The 17,262-nt window shown below is 44.5% G+C and overlaps 2 protein-coding genes across 3 annotated transcripts in view; one reads left to right on the top strand and one right to left on the bottom strand.

The window, feature by feature from the left end:
- ABCA4 (ATP binding cassette subfamily A member 4) overlaps positions 1-4,213 on the top strand; it is a 99,459-nt gene extending 95,246 nt beyond the window's left edge. The window contains exons 46-49 of the mRNA XM_073358296.2: positions 1,651-1,754; positions 1,849-1,941; positions 2,865-3,114; positions 4,103-4,213. Coding sequence (XP_073214397.2) covers positions 1,651-1,754; positions 1,849-1,941; positions 2,865-3,114; positions 4,103-4,213 — 558 coding nt within the window. The remainder of the gene's footprint in view (positions 1-1,650; positions 1,755-1,848; positions 1,942-2,864; positions 3,115-4,102) is intronic.
- Positions 4,214-5,347: 1,134 nt separating this feature from the next.
- LOC140916065 (very-long-chain enoyl-CoA reductase) overlaps positions 5,348-17,262 on the bottom strand; it is a 33,325-nt gene continuing 21,410 nt past the window's right edge. Inside the window, exons 8-13 of one of the 2 annotated variants that reach the window (XM_073357014.2) lie at positions 10,281-10,353; positions 10,145-10,188; positions 8,678-8,735; positions 7,755-7,843; positions 6,943-6,988; positions 5,348-6,836 (exon numbers count right to left, since the gene is read on the bottom strand). In XM_073357014.2, coding sequence (XP_073213115.1) covers positions 6,709-6,836; positions 6,943-6,988; positions 7,755-7,843; positions 8,678-8,735; positions 10,145-10,188; positions 10,281-10,353 — 438 coding nt within the window. In that variant the 3' untranslated portion in view covers positions 5,348-6,708. The remainder of the gene's footprint in view (positions 6,837-6,942; positions 6,989-7,754; positions 7,844-8,677; positions 8,736-10,144; positions 10,189-10,280; positions 10,354-17,262) is intronic. The other variant, XM_073357015.2, reaches the window with a different exon arrangement.

Below are 17,262 nucleotides of genomic sequence, written 5' to 3' on the forward strand. Positions count from 1 at the left end.
CTTCCTCCCAAGGCCCCGCCCCCACATGCCAGAGCCCCAACCGCCCCTTAAAAGGAGGAGCCCTGCGGGCCCCTCGTGACCAGAGGAGCTCCAGCCATATTGGGCCAAGCTGCTGGCCCGGCCCCAGTGCTGGCCCAAGCCCCTCCCACCCCGAGTGCAGGCCGAGCTGCTGCTGCCCACCCCAAGCCGAGCTGCCAGCCCCTCCGAGTGCCAGGCCACTGGACCAGGCCGAGCAGAACGCTGGCCCAGCCCCAGCACCGTGCGTCCATGATTTCCCCCACTGTCTGGGCATCCAGCCTCAGCCAGTGGGTGGCCTAGTCCATTAACTTTTGGGTGAATGCCCAGGGCTGTAACCCTCATGTCCACCTCGCTGACTGGAACTTCTGGTTATACTTCTTCACGGATAGCCCCACCCGATGTAGGATGGCTGCCTTTACCACTTCATAATTCCTGGCCTGTTCTTCATGTAGGGCCATGCCAGCCACTTGGGCTTCGCTGGCTTGCTGAGGAGCCAGTCGCAGGGCCAGGTTGCCCTGTCCAATTCATCCCCTTTGGCTACCTGCTCAAATGTGCATAGGAAGGCATCGGGGTCATCTGTCAGGCCCATTTTACACAGTCCTATGTCTGGTGCCCGAAGGCCATCCCCTCCTGTGGGACTCACCACTTGCTGCAGGAGCTGCTGCTGGATGCCAGCCTGCTCCTTAATGAACTCCTGCAGGCTCTTCTGCTGTTCTGCTTGCCAAGTGAGCAAGGCCTGTCTCTCCAGCTGGTGGGCTTGCTGAAAACTCTGCATTGCCTTCTGCAGCTTCTCCTGCTGCTTGACCAGCCATTGCATGATCTCCCCTATCTCCGGGCTGCCAGACACTTGCGCTGGCAAGGAATCCAGGAGAAGCCTCTACATGCAACAGAGCGTGATGGGGCCACCTCAGCTCCTATTTCTGCTAGGTCCACAAAGTCACTCTGAAACCCTGGGGTTAGTAACCATAGGTGCAGTTTATTCACAGGCTAGTTCCCATCACAGTTTCACCATGTACAGTTGATCCTTCACTGTGGGAGGGAGGGACGCACTACCTCCCTGTTTCCACTGCCTGCCTTTTCCCTTCCTTTCTGCTCCCCCTTTGGCTTCCTTCCCCTGAGGCTTTTACACAGCCCCAGGCTAATTAGGCAGCAGCTGTCTTTGCTTCCCCAGTTAGGGCCAAGTTATCCCCAGCCAGTTCTAATTTATTCCCCTAAATGGAAGCTGGCATGGCAGAGGGCTGAATCAGTAGCCGTTTGCCCAGCACCCTGTCTCACTGAGCTTTACACACTCTGCAGCCTGGCTTCTGAATAAGCTCTGTTCTGCTTACCATTGTACTGGCACGTAGTTGCTTTGGTGGTGGAAGTATTACAAATGCTTCAGAGATCAAGAGATAAGACTCTACACTGGCTGATTTTGAACCATTGGTGTCATGGTATGCACTGTCCACTGTAACATGCCCTGCTGGGTGCAATGGCCTTCCCGATAGCTATGTCCCACACTGGGCACACTGTATTCCTATCTGCATTTTACTATTAAAAAGACAAAACAAATTCAATTTTAAGGAATCTCAAACTAACACCTTGGACATGTTTTATCAAAATCTTTGACTCTAATTAATATTGTCCCTTCAGGATGAACCCACTACAGGGATGGACCCTCAGTCCCGACGCTTTTTATGGAACTCTATTGTCAGTGTGATCCGAGAAGGGCGAGCCGTAGTTCTAACCTCACACAGGTAATGCAAACCTTGCTTCCTACCAGCGGCACTGGAGTCAAAGAAGGGCGGAAATCCTTCTCTAATCCTGAACCTGTGTTCTCTGTTTTATCAGCATGGAAGAATGTGAAGCTCTCTGCACTCGTCTAGCCATAATGGTGAAGGGGACCTTCAAATGCCTGGGCACTATTCAACATTTAAAATACAAGTAAGTTGAATGTTTGTATCCTGAGTTGTTAAAGAATTGTCTGGTGACTATGGGGACACTCAAGATACACCACAGCCTGTACTTCATGCAGAGTACAAGTTTCAAATAATCTGATTATGCAGCCATCCAGGTGTTACGTAAAATAGGCGCTAGACCTGTGTTCATTAAAAATAACACACTGCCCACTTTATGAGTGCAACTCTTTAATATGTAAGACTATTAAGTTAGGCCCCTGGACCCTCAAATCACCCGAGTACATTATAGACCAATTCTTCAGAATACACGTGGATTCTTCAGCTTCCCAGAGCAGTTCAATAGAGATCGCTCTAGGATTCCATTTCACATGTTTCTGCAGAGATGACCTGTAACTCTTCATGGTGGGCAGACACAATCTAAAGGTCCAGGGTGGGAGGGGGGAGGCATGTTACTGCCCCGTGCGTCGCATCTAGGCCCTTTCCCACTCTGCCTGTGCCTCCCACACCCACTCCAAACCAGCATTGCTTTCCCCCCCACTTACTTCTCCCATCGCCTCCCTGCTGTGGGTGCGGTGTGGGCCAGAGCAGGCTCAGGACACCGGCTGCTGACCAGGTAACAGAGGTGAGGAAGGAACAGGATTCAGAGGGCTTCCCTGTATCGCCTCTGGTGGAGCTGCGCTGCCAGCCGTGTCTCTCTTCTCTGCTTCGGGTGCCTCCAAGCGCAGCTCAGTAGGATGCCGATGCCTTTCCCAGGCATGTCCCCCTCAGCCCAACTCCCATCCTGGCAGAAATCTGGGGGGGGGGGGCACATGACCCTGCGTGGCCTCCACCCCCACACGTTGCCTCTGCATTTCTGAGTGTATAGCTAACTGCTGAGAGCTGATTTCCCCCAATTGAATAGTAAAACCATGTCTTCATAAAACAACCAAACCCATGTGTGTTTCTCAGATTTGGAGACGGATATATTGTCACCATGAAAATTAAAGCACCTAAACCAGGGCTGTGTCCAGATCCAAGCCCAGCTGAGCATTTCATACAAGTCAACTTCCCAGGCAGTTTACAAAGAGAGAAACACTGTAACATGCTGCAGTACCAGATTTGCTCCTCCTCACTGGCCAGGATCTTTCGGTTACTTCTCTCCAACAAAGAAAACCTGAACATTGAAGAATATTCAGTCTCTCAAACGACTTTGGATCAGGTGAGTAAGAAAGCAGTAAAGTCACCCATGAGAAGATCTGGCTGGCAAGGGAGAGGAATCTGGAATAGGGATCTGGAAAAACCCAGAATAAGTTAGGGTCTAGATCTGTCTTGACTGTCTGTTAAACCAACTTTTGAAGGGCTTTACCTTATACCCCTAACTCAGACAAAATGCTCAGTGCCCTCAGGTAAAAGTGCAGGATCAGACCTATGCATACCCTGATGCCCTGTGAAGCTGCAGTGACAACTGATCCCAGGGGCAGGAGTGCACATGACATGTTCCGTTAGGATCCCCCTTGGATTCTCAGTACAGAAACAGGAGTGGTAGTGAGCAGATCAGACCAGATTCTGCTATTCAGAATGAGATTTGTTGAATTTGAAATAGCCAATTTGTTTTCTTCGATTTAGTTTTAATGAGATTTTGACTGCCTTGTGTCCAGAGGCCCTGCAGTACCCAATCAACTAATTGTGTACCTATCCCTCCTCCTCAGAAGCCACTGATTTCCATACAGGAGCATTTCCACACTAAAAGCAGCAACACGGGGCAGTCTGTTGGCAGCACACGCTGTCATTAGAGGGCATCACACCCAGCTGGCGGCCATGGGTCTGTGCAGATGACACCTGTTATGCAGCTGTCATGGGGGCTGCTAGCGGATATACTCCCCACACACCTATGACTGCTTGTGACCTCCGCACAGTGCCTCTAGGATACTACATCTTCTCCCTTGCCCACCAGTGTGGTGCATGTTCTATGAGCCTTGCCCCCTACCTCAGCTGACATAAAAGGTGGATTTGTACATGTATTCAGTATAGGATAAAGAAAAATGTGTGAACTCCGCTGATGGGCAGTTTTCATTTCTACACATACCTCTGGGTTCTGCTTCACACTTCTTGCCTACAGAGAATCTGATGTGATGCAAGTGGCAATAGTAGTTCAACTGCCTGGCCTCTGGAGAGGCTGGTTATATTGATCTGTTCTCCTCTTGTAGGTATTTGTGAACTTTGCTAAGCAACAGATGGAGGATGAAGAAATTCCTTTACACCCTCGTGCTGCTGGAGCCAGTCGGGAGGTGAAGGTGTCCCCAGCTTTTCCTCAATAGGCAGCTGCATAGAACTCCCCTGCAGCTGCTAACACTGAGAGCTTGTTAGCTCACAGATGTGCCATATCACAGCTGTATGGAGAATGAAGAAACTGCTCAGGGCAGTTTTCAAATAAAGCTTTGTACCTTTCTAAGTACTGAGTTCACAACTAACTAGCAACAAAAAACTTCTTCTGCCTTGGCTGGAGAGAGACAGGAGGTACACACTGAAAGGGTCAAAGGAACGGAAGATGCTTGGTTTATAATAGAATCCTCCTGTCACACAGGATCATTATATGCTGCAAAGAGAGACAACTCTTTCTTCCTTACTGACATAAGAAAGCATTAAAGACAGTTTTTCTATGCTGGACCTTTAAGATGGTGGTAGTTTCTTTTTAAAAAAACCTTCCAAATTAAATTGCAACCAGAAATGGGCACCCACCTTCTTAAAATGCCAAGGACTGTGTTGGGCCAGGACATAATACTCCTGCTTAGAGGTTGCCTCATTGTAATGTCAAGCAATGCCATTAGAGCACCGGAGAATCCACCCAAACCTCTCACCCAAGCAGAACCCTTTTATATTTGAAAAAGCTTGGTGACTTTTGATAATGAAAGTAAATACACAGCCCTTCATTTCCTGGTTGCAGGAATGGAGGTGAAACTACCAAAAAAATTTTTGGTTTTGGTTTTTTTTAAAGTCTGTGTGCAATATTCAGTATTTCTGATCTGGCCCAAAGTAGGAAGTAGGCAATCTCTTGGTGGTCTAGGCTGACATCCAGGGCCTGATCCTGTCGCCAGATGAAGTTAAATTTTCCCTCTGTGCAGAGCCCTCAGGGCTCAAGCCAGGATGTAAGCATTGCCCAGGCCTTCTGCTGGCCATCTGTAGACAGGGGAATTTCAGCCTACATGCAGTCCCCTTTGAAGTCGATGAGAAGTGAGGCAATTGTGGCAGACAGGACCCCAGCATTTTTGGAGGATTATATGACTGAACCATCAAACATTTTGAAGTTCACCCCTGACACTAGTTTTGCCTCTAGCTCTCTTTCTGTTTCCCAGTCAAACTACCATAGAATAGCAGAATGAAAAATCATTCATAATGATTTATTGCTTTGATTACTCACAGCACTAATCATTACATGCTTCTAAGCCATTCATCCAGTGGTAGAATTTGCTGTGTAATAATGAACTCCAGGGATTTTGTTGGTTTGTTTTTTATCCAGTGGATGTAACTTTTTATTTGATACAAGACCATTTTGCTTTATATTTATATATAAACTATGAAACTTCTGCAACCATCTATAATACATCATCTTTTGTTGCCATAATTATTGACAGAGTTCAAAATGTAGGCTTGAATTTATTGCATATTTTATCTTTACAAATCGTTGCAAAAATCTTTCTATAAGTCATTTCTAGGTAAATAAATCATCATGAAAAAACACTGTTCTCTTTGTAGATACATTCTAAAATAAGTAGTTAAAAAAATCATTACGACAGGATTTGCAGTAGTTTCTTGAATAGATTTATAGAAAACCTTCCAAGTTAAACTGAACACCTTGTGGAAAACAAAATATAGAAAGTTCACTATGTAACCGATTCCTTCTCCCTGCTTTACAAACAGGGACAGAACTATCATTTTGAGGACTGTAGTCAGTGCATTTGTTTACAAAGTACATTAAAAACTCTTCAGAGAACACTAACATAAAACCTCTAGGTAAAAGTTCTTTTTGGTATCGTAATGACTTGTTTTATGAAAACAGGCCAAATATCACAGCTACTGAAGATACTACATCTTCAAAATCCAGTCTACTAGCTGGTGAGCAATTTATTGATAAAGGAGTTTTCCTAACAGGGGATGTTCTATTCATAGTGACTTGTGATTTAAGGTTTTGACTTGTCAAAGTGTGTGGTCGGGCTAACTCGGGCATCTGAGCTATTGTTCACCTCTTTATTCTGAGTACTCCTATTTCCCTCCTTTGTAACTTCATTTCCCCATGAAGCAACTGTCCCCATAGCACTCTCTCTCCAGCAAGGGGAGGCAGCACACACATCTACCTTTGGATCAGCTGACCTGGTGATGACTCCAGAAATCAATGGTGGGTCTCCTTTCCAATGTAGTCAATCAGCATTTCTGTGGAATGCTGTTCCACAAGTTGGAGCTTACTGGTGGCAAGGCTTCGTTGTGATCCACAAAACCAACCAGGCCAGTACAGGAAGCTACAACTGTCAGTAATTGAAAGGATCTAGGCCAATAGTGAACCTTGAAGGCCCTTGGCTGCCAATGAAGCAATAAAGCCATGGCAACCAATATGACTTTCTGAAAATTTAGAATATTAGGGAGATGTAGCTTCCAATTGTATAGAATTTCCCCCAGCAATGGAGATACCATGCAGCAGAACCACCCTGGTTTAGTTATCTAAATGAATTCTCATTTGCCAGCAGGTCTCTCAATAAAGAGAGCCCATCAGCTTTGTCCTCCTGTAGCTCCACTCAGGTATTCAAGCAGTTCTTTCTTCTTACAGTAAGAAAGGAATAATTGGCATCCTAAGACTTGGATAATCCTTGAATTCTCGTACGTAGGTGTAGTGTTTATCCTTTGCCCAAACTGTCATCTGAGTGAAGCAAAGAAATGTGAACAATCCCACTATAAAAAGATATATAAAAAAAGAAACGACATCAATGCTAGTGAAACAGCATTCTCTTGTCCTGAGAACAAATCATTTAGTTGGGAGAAAGAAAACCTTACTCACCCGGGACGCACTGAGTCATGATGGTGAAGCTGATCCATGCCCCCACCTGTTATGGCCAAGGAAATTAAAAATATTTCTGATGATAGCATTCACATTTATACCTCTATTATCAAAACATCCCTCCCTAATGTAAGTAAACAATACATCCATGGTTACCGAAAGCTATTTCTGGTACCAATTATTTTTCACAAAGTCAGTAGCATCCTGTTAATTCCAAACAAAAGCTCCCCATTTTTCATCATGGTTATTGTGTGTGTGTGTGTGTGTGTGTTGTTTTGGACTTAAGTTTCCTCTCTCCCTTGTCTCCACCTATTTTGTGTTTGTTCCTAAATTAGTGCTTAAAATGTGACATTATGCAGCCCTGGAGGCAAACGTTCTCATTTACACCAATGAAACTCCCTGAAATCAAGATTTTGTATAAATCCTACTTCAGTGGGGCTGCGTGCATTGAAGACACAGAGCCTGACACTCACCGCTGTGCCCAGGACGGTGTCTGGGTCTATGCACCACTCGCAGGTCCAGGTCTATGCACCACTCACATCCTATTTAGATTTTAATTTTGAGAGACTGAAGCATGCATTGGCTTCATGCAGTCTTTCTGCACAGAAGTAAATTTCACATAAAAGGTACTTTAGGATGTCTGTCATGGGTTAACTCTTTGAAAGATTGAACTTAGAGTTTGGCAATATGAAGTGGGCTTGCATATTTTTTATTTTAAGTTTCTTATATGTTTATTTTAATAATATAGTATAAATTGAGATGTAACCTGCAAAACTTAAATCTTAGTGTGGTTTACTGAGGAAAATACATACCTCATATGTATAGTTAGGACAGGATACAAAGAAAAACAGCCATGTGAAAGGATTCTTTGTTGGATAAGGGATCTTACGGATCTTGGATCCTACAGATTAAAAGAACCACAAAAGATAAACCACAGAATACTGACGCTCCTATGTACCATGTAGTTTGCTATAAAGACAATCCAAATCTGCCTACTGAAGAGATGGGCAAGATAGACTTGGGAAAATAAGGACTCCACTGAGCCCAGAGGAAGGTTTAGGGTGCCTGTGGGGAAGTGCTATAGGATCATTAAGGATTGCACACAGTATTTGGCAGTACCATCCCTAGAAGCATCCTTGGGAAAGATCATTGGCAATGCTGACTGGCCAGCACTAAGTCATTCCCATAGGAAGTGTCTGCACCATTTCCTAGACCTCAGAAATGAACGGTATTTCTACAGATTACATTATATCAAAATTGTGGATGCAGTTAGCAAATATTATGAGACGCAGCCCTTCCACAAAGAGGGAGCAAAGCACAAGGGAGCCACTGCCCTTAACTTCCAAGCACACACACAGCTTGTGCCCTGGACAGAAGCCAGGCATATTAGTGGACCCTGCACTCTCCACAGAACAGCTCCTGCTAGCATCCCCTGAAGAACTAGCCAACCCGAATATCATGCCCACATCCCACTTTGAACCACCAGTGCAGCTTACACAGGCTCATGCACTAATGGCACAAATCTGGCCCTAAGTGCTTTTGTTACATACCCAAACTTCCTTTAGGGTCCAATCCTATGAGGTGCTGAGTACCCTCAACTCCCACTGAGGCCAGCTGAGGGTGATTAGCCCCTCACAGGAGGCTCTCTGCACCTTGCAGGATCAGGCCAATCATCAGTGTAGGTCACTGCAGAAGAGCTAACTTAACTGCACAAAGGTAGGGAACAAACTTTTACCATCTCTTCTCAGGTCACTGAGTGCAACGTGGATAGAGAAATTTCCAGCTTCACATATCTGCAAGAAGCAGCATACAATAAAGGAAAATGCTTTCCTTCCACTTATTCCTCTTCCCAGTGCCAGTTCCTAGATAAATATTTTTAAAGGGCCCCAACCCCCATTGAGAAACAGCCTAAATAACACAGGATTAAAAGTGTGTTTAGATCTTAATTAAGCTCAAAACAAGATTTTGGACTGATGGTAAGGAGACATCTGTTCTATTCATCTTTCCATACACAAGAGTCCATATTACACTCTGCTTTGCTCCTGTCAGATTGCCAGCTAGCAAGTGTTAACCAAGTCCCAAGAAGGTACAATGCACTCCAGCTATTTTCCCAGCCAAACCCTAACACAATAACCCCTGAATAAAGTGGATTCCAGCGTGTTTTCTTTACCTTTTGACTGGGCTGATTTGTTTAAAAAAAATTAATTGGGCAGTTTGGATTTCTCAAAAATCCCAAGGCATATTTGTGCAGCTGCATAAATACTGATATGCTGGTCCATAACGACTTCTACTCCTTATGGCAAGGACTTGATGTGATTCACAAAGTTCCATTAACCAATTTTCCCACCTGCTTTTAGGCAATGCTTTCCACCACTAGTTAGGTGGAAAATAGATTGAAATGGTCTGTATATAGGATTATGGCCAGAGTAGAACAGAGAACTGGTAATCAGGGCTCCTGAGTTTTATTCCCAGCTTTGCACTTGTGCTGTCTGACCTTGGGAAAGTCACTTTAACCTATGTGGCTCAAATTATCCACCATTATCTAACTCTAATAAAATTTCACATTTGAAAAGTGCTATGAGATCCTCCAATCATTGACACTATAGTAATTCTTTTTCTTCTCAATGCGGAGATAGGTTACATCTGCACTAGAGAGAATGGATACTTCCTATGAGAAGCAATGTTAGTATAACAAGGAAATAAAATAGTCCTGGAGAGGTAAGTGAAAGGACACTTTCAGGATTCTATTTCCAGAGGAATTCTGTCAGAATATATGGAAAGCCAGCAAGATGAAACCCTTGCCCTGAATATTAACACTTTCATAATTCTGTAGTAGGCCAGCTGTCGGCTACTTATGACCTACTTGATATTCTCAACCCTTGATAAACTCTGGTAATACCAGGATCACTGTGATGAATGTGGCTGAGTGTGCATCTCCACACACAAATTCTTACCTAATTTCTGCAGATTAAACGGACCAATTTTGAAATTCTTACTCAGCCAAAACTTTCCCTGAAGTCCAGGTTCTGGTCAAAATGGACAGCTTTGTCTCTATCTTAAGCTGATCAGTCTTAGTTCTATGTCCTGAGCTTTCCAGTAATAAATCTTTGACAGTCTCCCCACCCCACCCCACCCCGAGACTAATAAATCATAAAGGAGAGTCTTTAATAATAATTTATAAAAAAAAAAGTAAAAGTCCTACCAGAAACATGATCACAGCAAAATTTATCTGTTTTTGTCCATAGGCTAGAAAACAAAATGTTTAAAAGTGGATAATTAGCACTCAAATATACCCAGGTAAAGGTTCAAGTTATTCTGAGGGCCATTTTGCTACTTACAAGGAGGTGTATAAAGAGGATGATTGATGTAATAAGCAAGCCAAGCTGCAAATCCCCAGTAATAGAAGCAGTTCTGAAAAATAAGTAATTTTTTTTTATAATAAAGATATCAACTGTCCTGTGTGTGTAGGGAAAACAGTAGCGTTATCTAGACTAGTGATTACCAAAAGAAATAGTGATAATGATCACTTGGGGGCAAATTGCAAGTTGCAGATAATGCAACAAAAATGACAACATACCAAGTTTGGTGGAGTGGAAGGGAAAGAACAGGAAAAGACAACAGTAAATAAGCAGGAAGTATTGCTCTTGGAGTGAGATTTTTTTGCCCTTCAGTGCAAAGAGAGCGTACAGACTGTTTGGTCTAGAAATTGCTTTTGAAAATGTGGCCCAAAGAGTTGAAGCTAAAGGAGCGTTTTATCTGGGAAGCCATTCTGTTTCACTGCGCACAGATCAGAGACGAGGAGCCATAAAGACCAAGTGCTAGGGGAGACAGGACTTGTTTTGCCACATATAGAAACATCATGGGTTTTAAATGGTGAACTATGACCAACTTCCCTCCCAGCCTCTTCCTTTCCCTTCCCATACAAGCATGCTTTAATCCTCTCTATCTTAAACACCTACCTTATGTCTTCCTCAAACTATAGCCCAATCTCTCTCCTCCCCTTCATCTCCAAATGCACTGAATGTGGTGTCTGCAACCACTTGCTGAATTTCTCGCTTTTAATTCTGTTCTTGACCTTCTCCAATCCAGCTACCACCTTCTATGCTCCGCTGAAACTGTTCTCACTAGATTAATGATCTGTTACTGGCCAAATTTCAGGGCCTACACTCTAGCATCATCATCCTTGGCTTCTTGGAAGCTTTTGCAATGTCAGCTTCTCCCTACTTGAAATTCTGTCCTGTGTTAGTTTCCATGGCTCTGTTCTTTCATGGTCTTCTCCTCCTACCTCTCGGATTGCTCTTTCAGTGTCTTCTTTGCCAAGCTCCTCTTCCCCTTCCCCTTTCAAGGATGTCTATCCTTGGCCCTCTCCTCTGCTACTTTTATATTCTAGCTCTTGGTGCTCTCCTCTGCAAGGAAGGTGTTAACTACCATCTTGAGGCTGATGACTCATAAATCTACCTCTCTATGGATGCACCCTCCCCCTTCACTAAATCTAGTATCTCAGCCTGTCTTTCTGACATTTTTGTCCAATCATCACCTTAAACTCAACATGGCCAAAACTGAGCTCATCATCTTCCTTCCCTCTCTCTTCCCCTATAACCTGGGTGTCACCTCTGACTCGACTCTCTCGCAGGATGCACATATTCAGGACATTTCTAAATCCTTCCACTTTTTCTTACACACTCCTAAATCCAACCTTTGCTCCCTGTCCACAGCCAAAACTCATCCACGCCCTCATCGCTTCACGTCTTGACTACCACAAGCTCCTCTTTTCTGGCTTTGACCACTGCAGCCTTACTCCCAAGTTTATTTTAAAATTCAGAGTTGCGGTTGTTAAGACCATCTTGGCTCTACATCCTTCGTCTAAACCCAATCATAAAAGTAGACTATAATACATACATAATTGTATTCCCATTTCCTATCCTTTAGCAGTTTGTGTCTTTAGACTGTAAGCCCCTCTGGGCAGGGCTTGTATCTTTTCTATGTTTGTACCAAGTCCAGGACAATGGGGTCCTAATCCTCATAGGGGCTTTTGGGAGTTACCATAATAAAAATATTTACAAATGATACAATATAAAACATATGGGAACACAGCCAAGCTGAAGCCATGTTAACAATTCTGTTTATCTTTTATAAAAATGTAGTAACTAAATTTGGAACTAAGTTCCAAATTTACAATAGTAGAACTCAAAGGTGAATGTCCATGTTCTATTCTAAATTGAGCATTCATAGTTCAGAATATTGGCACCAACATTTTACTGAAGGTCAACAAATTACAGATAAAGCGTGAACTTAGCTGACATTTTTTTTCTTCCCAGAGTTGTCCTAGAGGCATGGCAGGTATTACTTTCAAATTAGAGTCTTTGATTGCATATGTGATATAGTGGGTTAGTGCATGTTACTGTCTTCCTGAAGTGACTGGCTCCATCAAGGATAGGAGGAACCTGTCACTATATAACAGCTAGAGTTATTCCTTTTAGCTAAAGTGGCAAGAGATTGTGCTGTTCTCTGAAATTTCCAAATTCAATCCCCACTGCCAGCAATGATGTCTGTATATATGCAGTCCTGGCTCCATCCACATAGCTCTAGCTTTATTTAATTAGAAAATCATGGTTTTAAATTTTGACACCAGGAAAATAATGATTTAAATCAAAAGGAAATATGTTTTAGGATATTCAAAATCCAGGGGCCAAATTCTCCACTGGCATAAGACCACTGAAGCTGATGGAGTTATACCACAGGAGAATCTGGTTCCTAGTTTTGTTTATTTCTAGAGATTTCACAAAATCAAACACCAATGAGTTTTACTATTGGCCTGTTACACTTTCCACTTAAGTCAACAGGGGTATGTACATATAATCTGCTGAGTCAACTAAAAACCCCAAAGTGTTTTCACTAATTAGCACAATGGCTTAAAAAATGACTTCCCAAATAGACTGTATGTTTAATGTTTTTAATCGTATAGAACAGCAATAAAAAATTAAAATCAATAAAAACATGAAAAATGAACATTTTAAAAATGCAAAATTCTACCCTCATGCAACACGAAGCCTGATTCTGAATGGTAATGAATGATATTTTCCCCTTGGCATTAACTGTTGTTATTTTATACAATTTAACCTTAAGAGTTCCAGATTTAAGGAATTATGCCACCATTCTGAAAATCTAGCCATTCAATCCAGAATTGATGCAAATTTAATCTAAGCAGCAGTGAGGTGGAGGGGGATGGGTGGTAAGACTGATAGCTCTTTTTATATCCAAAATATAGATTTTCCAATTATTTGCAGTAGCCAAAACCTCCTCTAAGAAACTGTGGCTCACATTTTTACCTACTACCATTCCAAGATGTTCTCAGTTAGACTTGCTAGAACCAAAGGTAAACTCCTATGTTGTGGTGGTGGTGGTGGCATTCGAGAGACCCTGCCAGGAAACTGCTCTGAGCTGCTGATTGAGAAAGATGTTATCAGCAAAACTGAACCCAAGCTGCAAAGAAAAAGTAGAGGCTGATGTGTGGAGGAAGAGGCCGTCCTGACTTTAAGAAGAGAGAGAATGCTCCACAGGGACTGAGTGAGTAGACACAGCGGGTGGTTGTGGTGGAGATAAGACTTTGTGAAAAAGGGCAGGAGACTGGGGCCAGAGAAGAAAGGAAGAGCACAAGAATCAAGGTGCTCTCGCTATGGGGCGGTCAGTCAGTTAATGGAAAACACAGCTCGGCTGAGTCATGATTCCAAAGTAACCAGATTGTTATGGGTTTCAAATGCAGCAAATCTGCATAGTCTAAAAGTCTCTCTTTAAAAAGAATGAGAATGGTAACTCCTACACTTTACATGAGATTTTCTCTGGCTGCCAAGATATCAATGGAAGGCAAAACCATGACCAGCTGAAAGTCCAGGTCTTTCAGAAAGAGTTATTTTCATATAGAGGAGAGTTATGTTACTTGGGCTCTGTTTATTAAATATATATATAGAGAAACAAGATAGCTGTAGATAATGGCTATATGGTGAAACAGCATTTTTGGCAGTAATGCCCAAAGAGGTTGTGTACAGTGATGAGTTGCCAAAATCTTAACAACTGGTTCCCTCCTCACCCCACGAGGAGGTCGTGCCCCCCCCCCGGACCCCTGCCCCATCCAACCCTGTCCCCTGACTGCCCCCAGAACCGGGCAGGAGGGTCTCATGGGCCACCGTAGTGGGTGTCCATCCCATCCCCCCCCTCCCCAAGAGCCAGAGGGACCTGCTGGGGGGCAAGGTGGGGAGTCCCGGCGGTGCTTACCTGGGGTGGCTCCCGGAAAGCATCTGGCAGGTCCCTCGGGGCGGGGTAGCATAGCTGGGGGCGAACAGCGGGGAGCGGCTGCTCTCCCCACTGAAAGGTAGTGCCTTAGGCACCAACTCCGTGGGTGCTCTGGGGCTGGAGCCCCCATGGGGAAAATTTTGTGGGTGCAGAGCACCCACTGGCAGCTCCCCGCCCCGCGTCTGGCCCCAGCTCACCTCACCTCCGCTCCGCCTCCTCCCCTGAACACCCCGCCCCACCCTGCTTCTCTGGCGCCCCTGCCGGCTTCCCATGAATCAGCTGTTTGCACAGGAAGCTGGTGAGGGCTGAGAAGCAGGTGGTGGCTTCGTGCTCTGGCCCAGGGAGGCGGAGGCGAGCTGGGGCGGGGAGCGGTTCCCCTTCCCCCCCCCTCCGGATTACCTGCTGCAGTGCGGGCGGCCCTCCTCGTGCCCCCCATCCCCAGCTCACTTCCGCTCCGCCTTCACCTCCTTGGACCTGAGTGCGAAGCCGCTGCCTGCTCCTCAGCCCTCCCAGGCTGACAGCTGATTTGCGGGAAGCTGGGGGTGGGGAGAAGCAGAGTGGGCCGGTGTGTTCAGGGGCAGAGGGGGAGCTGGGGCCGGGCACAGAGTGGGGAGCTGCTGGTGGGGGCTCTGCATCCACCAAATTTTCCCTATGGGTGTTCCAGCCCCACAAGGGACAACCGGTTCTAAAAAAGCTTCTAAATTTAACAACCGGTTCCCATGAACCGGTGTGAACCTGCTCCAGCTCACCACTGGTTGTGTATCTGAAATCAGAATCTTAACATCTGCAAACCAGACTTGCTGAATGTAGTATATCTGACAATGTGGTTCTTTTAGCTGATGGTTTGAGAGGTAGTAAACTCTCACATGCTCCAAGGGTGGTGGTTGCCTTCACAGCTTTGTGATGAATGTCAGTATAATTTTTCCTAGAATTGTTTATATTACAGTAGAGCCCAGAGGCCTCAGTCAAGCGTGAGGCCCCATTGTGCAAGGCACTGTACAAACACATAAAGAGACAGTCCCTACTGCAGGTTTACTGGCCAGACAGACAAATGGTGGGCCAAAGAAAGCATGATTATTTCTGTTACAGATAATGGAACCCAGGTGCAGAGGTTAAGTGACTTTCCCAAAGTTATTCAGAAAACCTGCAGCAGAACCAGACTCAGATATTTGTGTACTAGTCCAGCACCCGAACCCCAAGACCATCCTTCCTCGCTGTTCATTACTGTATTACAGTATCACCCAAAACACACCAGGCATGGTACAGACTTATGGGGAAAGTCTCTGCCCTGAAGGGCTCAGACTGTTAAAATGGAATCTTACAAGGAAACTCTCCCATAAATTTGGGACTTGCCATGAGCTGAGTTGTATATGCCTATGGCTTTTAGTGCAGGAAAAAAAATCCTTCTAAAGCAGTGGTTCCCAACCAGGGGCCCAGGGCCCCCTGGGGGACTGTGAGCAGGTTTCATGGGGGTTGCCAAGCAGGACCAGCATTAGACTCACTGGGGCCCAGGATAGAAAGCTGAAGCCCTGAGCCCTGCCAGCTGGGACTGAAGCTGAAGCCGAAGCCCCAGGCAACTGCCCTGCTTGCCACCCCCTAAAACCGGCCCTGGCTTTTATATGCAGAAAATCAGTTGTTGTGGCATGGGTGGGCCATGGAGCTTTTATAGCATGTTGGGGGGGCCTCAGAAAGAAAAAGGTTGAGAACCCCTGTTCTAAAGCATCATCTAAACATTGGGAATCTGATCCCAACAATAAATGCTGTAATTAATGTGAACAACCAAAGTACACAAATTACTACAAAAACATAGTTCAGTTTTAAGGAAAGACTCCTAAAGTAAGTGGGATTTGCCACTGCTGAAAGCAGTATCAGTCATATCAAAACTGGCAGTATACAACTCATTCTTCATACACAGACTCCCAGCAGATGACACTGCTTAGCAGGGCCTAACAAAGTAACACAACCTTTCAAGAGTATATGGAGTGCTAGCAAAAGGAGCTTTGTTTATACCGTGTAATGTTTTTACTTGATTCCTACTAGGAATGAGTAGAACCTTCATGGGCAGGACATGTCTGTTTCCATTTTAATTACATCTGTATCTTTTCTTAAAAATTGCTCATATCCTCCAGGTCCTGGAGAGCACAATGAAGCAATAAAAGAGCCCAAATGACCCTACTGCCATGTATGTGAAACAAAGGTGAAGGGTCTCCCAGCCAATATGATGGATGGAAACCCTTCTCCCTCTCAGAAATGTCCAATCCCATCTCCTTTAAGTCATGCTCACAAGGAACTTGATTGTCTCTCGCTAAATTAAGATAATTGACTTCTCCTAGAGGACAAACAAGCAACAGCCCCTATATGAACAATGATGTATCTAAAATAGGAGGCCTTTCCTACCACCTATATTTGAGTGCTGGAGAAAAATGTGTAGTCAGACTAGGTAAAAAGATATGTACATATATATTATTAAACCATATTTATGGCTCCAAAGTTAAGGCTGAGCTGGGCTTTCCTTTTAGAATGGAGTGTAACAATTTGTCTCTTAATTAGGAATAATAATAAAAAAAAGTAGGCCTAATATAAAATCACACACATCATGATAGGGGAGTGATGGAATTTTAGTGAAAGTTACACGGAGTTGTTTGGAAGTTCTAAGGTGTTTAAAATTGCTCCATTTTGAATGGGGGGGGAGGGAGGGAGTCCGACATTTCTTTGCTCCTGCTATCTCACAAATGGTTTCTTGGTGCCCAAATTTCCTATATAATTAAATGTCCTTGAAAATCTGTACACCCACTCCTTTCTCCTCCCACAAAGTGAAAGTAATAAGGCAGATCCTCAAAGGAAGTTATATACCTAAATTCCTTTAAGGGTCTGGGCCACTGGACCTTACATCAACTTGATCCCTTTCCCCCCCAATTTAAATGGGGAACTGTCTTTACAACCCAGGAAGAATGTTCCACACACATGTGGTGGCATGGAAGAAGCACATATGGCTGTGAGAGGAAAAAAAAACCAAGTATGTTGAGGCTG

Source organism: Lepidochelys kempii, chromosome 8, assembly GCF_965140285.1.
Source record: "Lepidochelys kempii isolate rLepKem1 chromosome 8, rLepKem1.hap1, whole genome shotgun sequence".
In the NCBI taxonomy this organism is placed as follows: Eukaryota; Metazoa; Chordata; order Testudines; family Cheloniidae; genus Lepidochelys; species Lepidochelys kempii.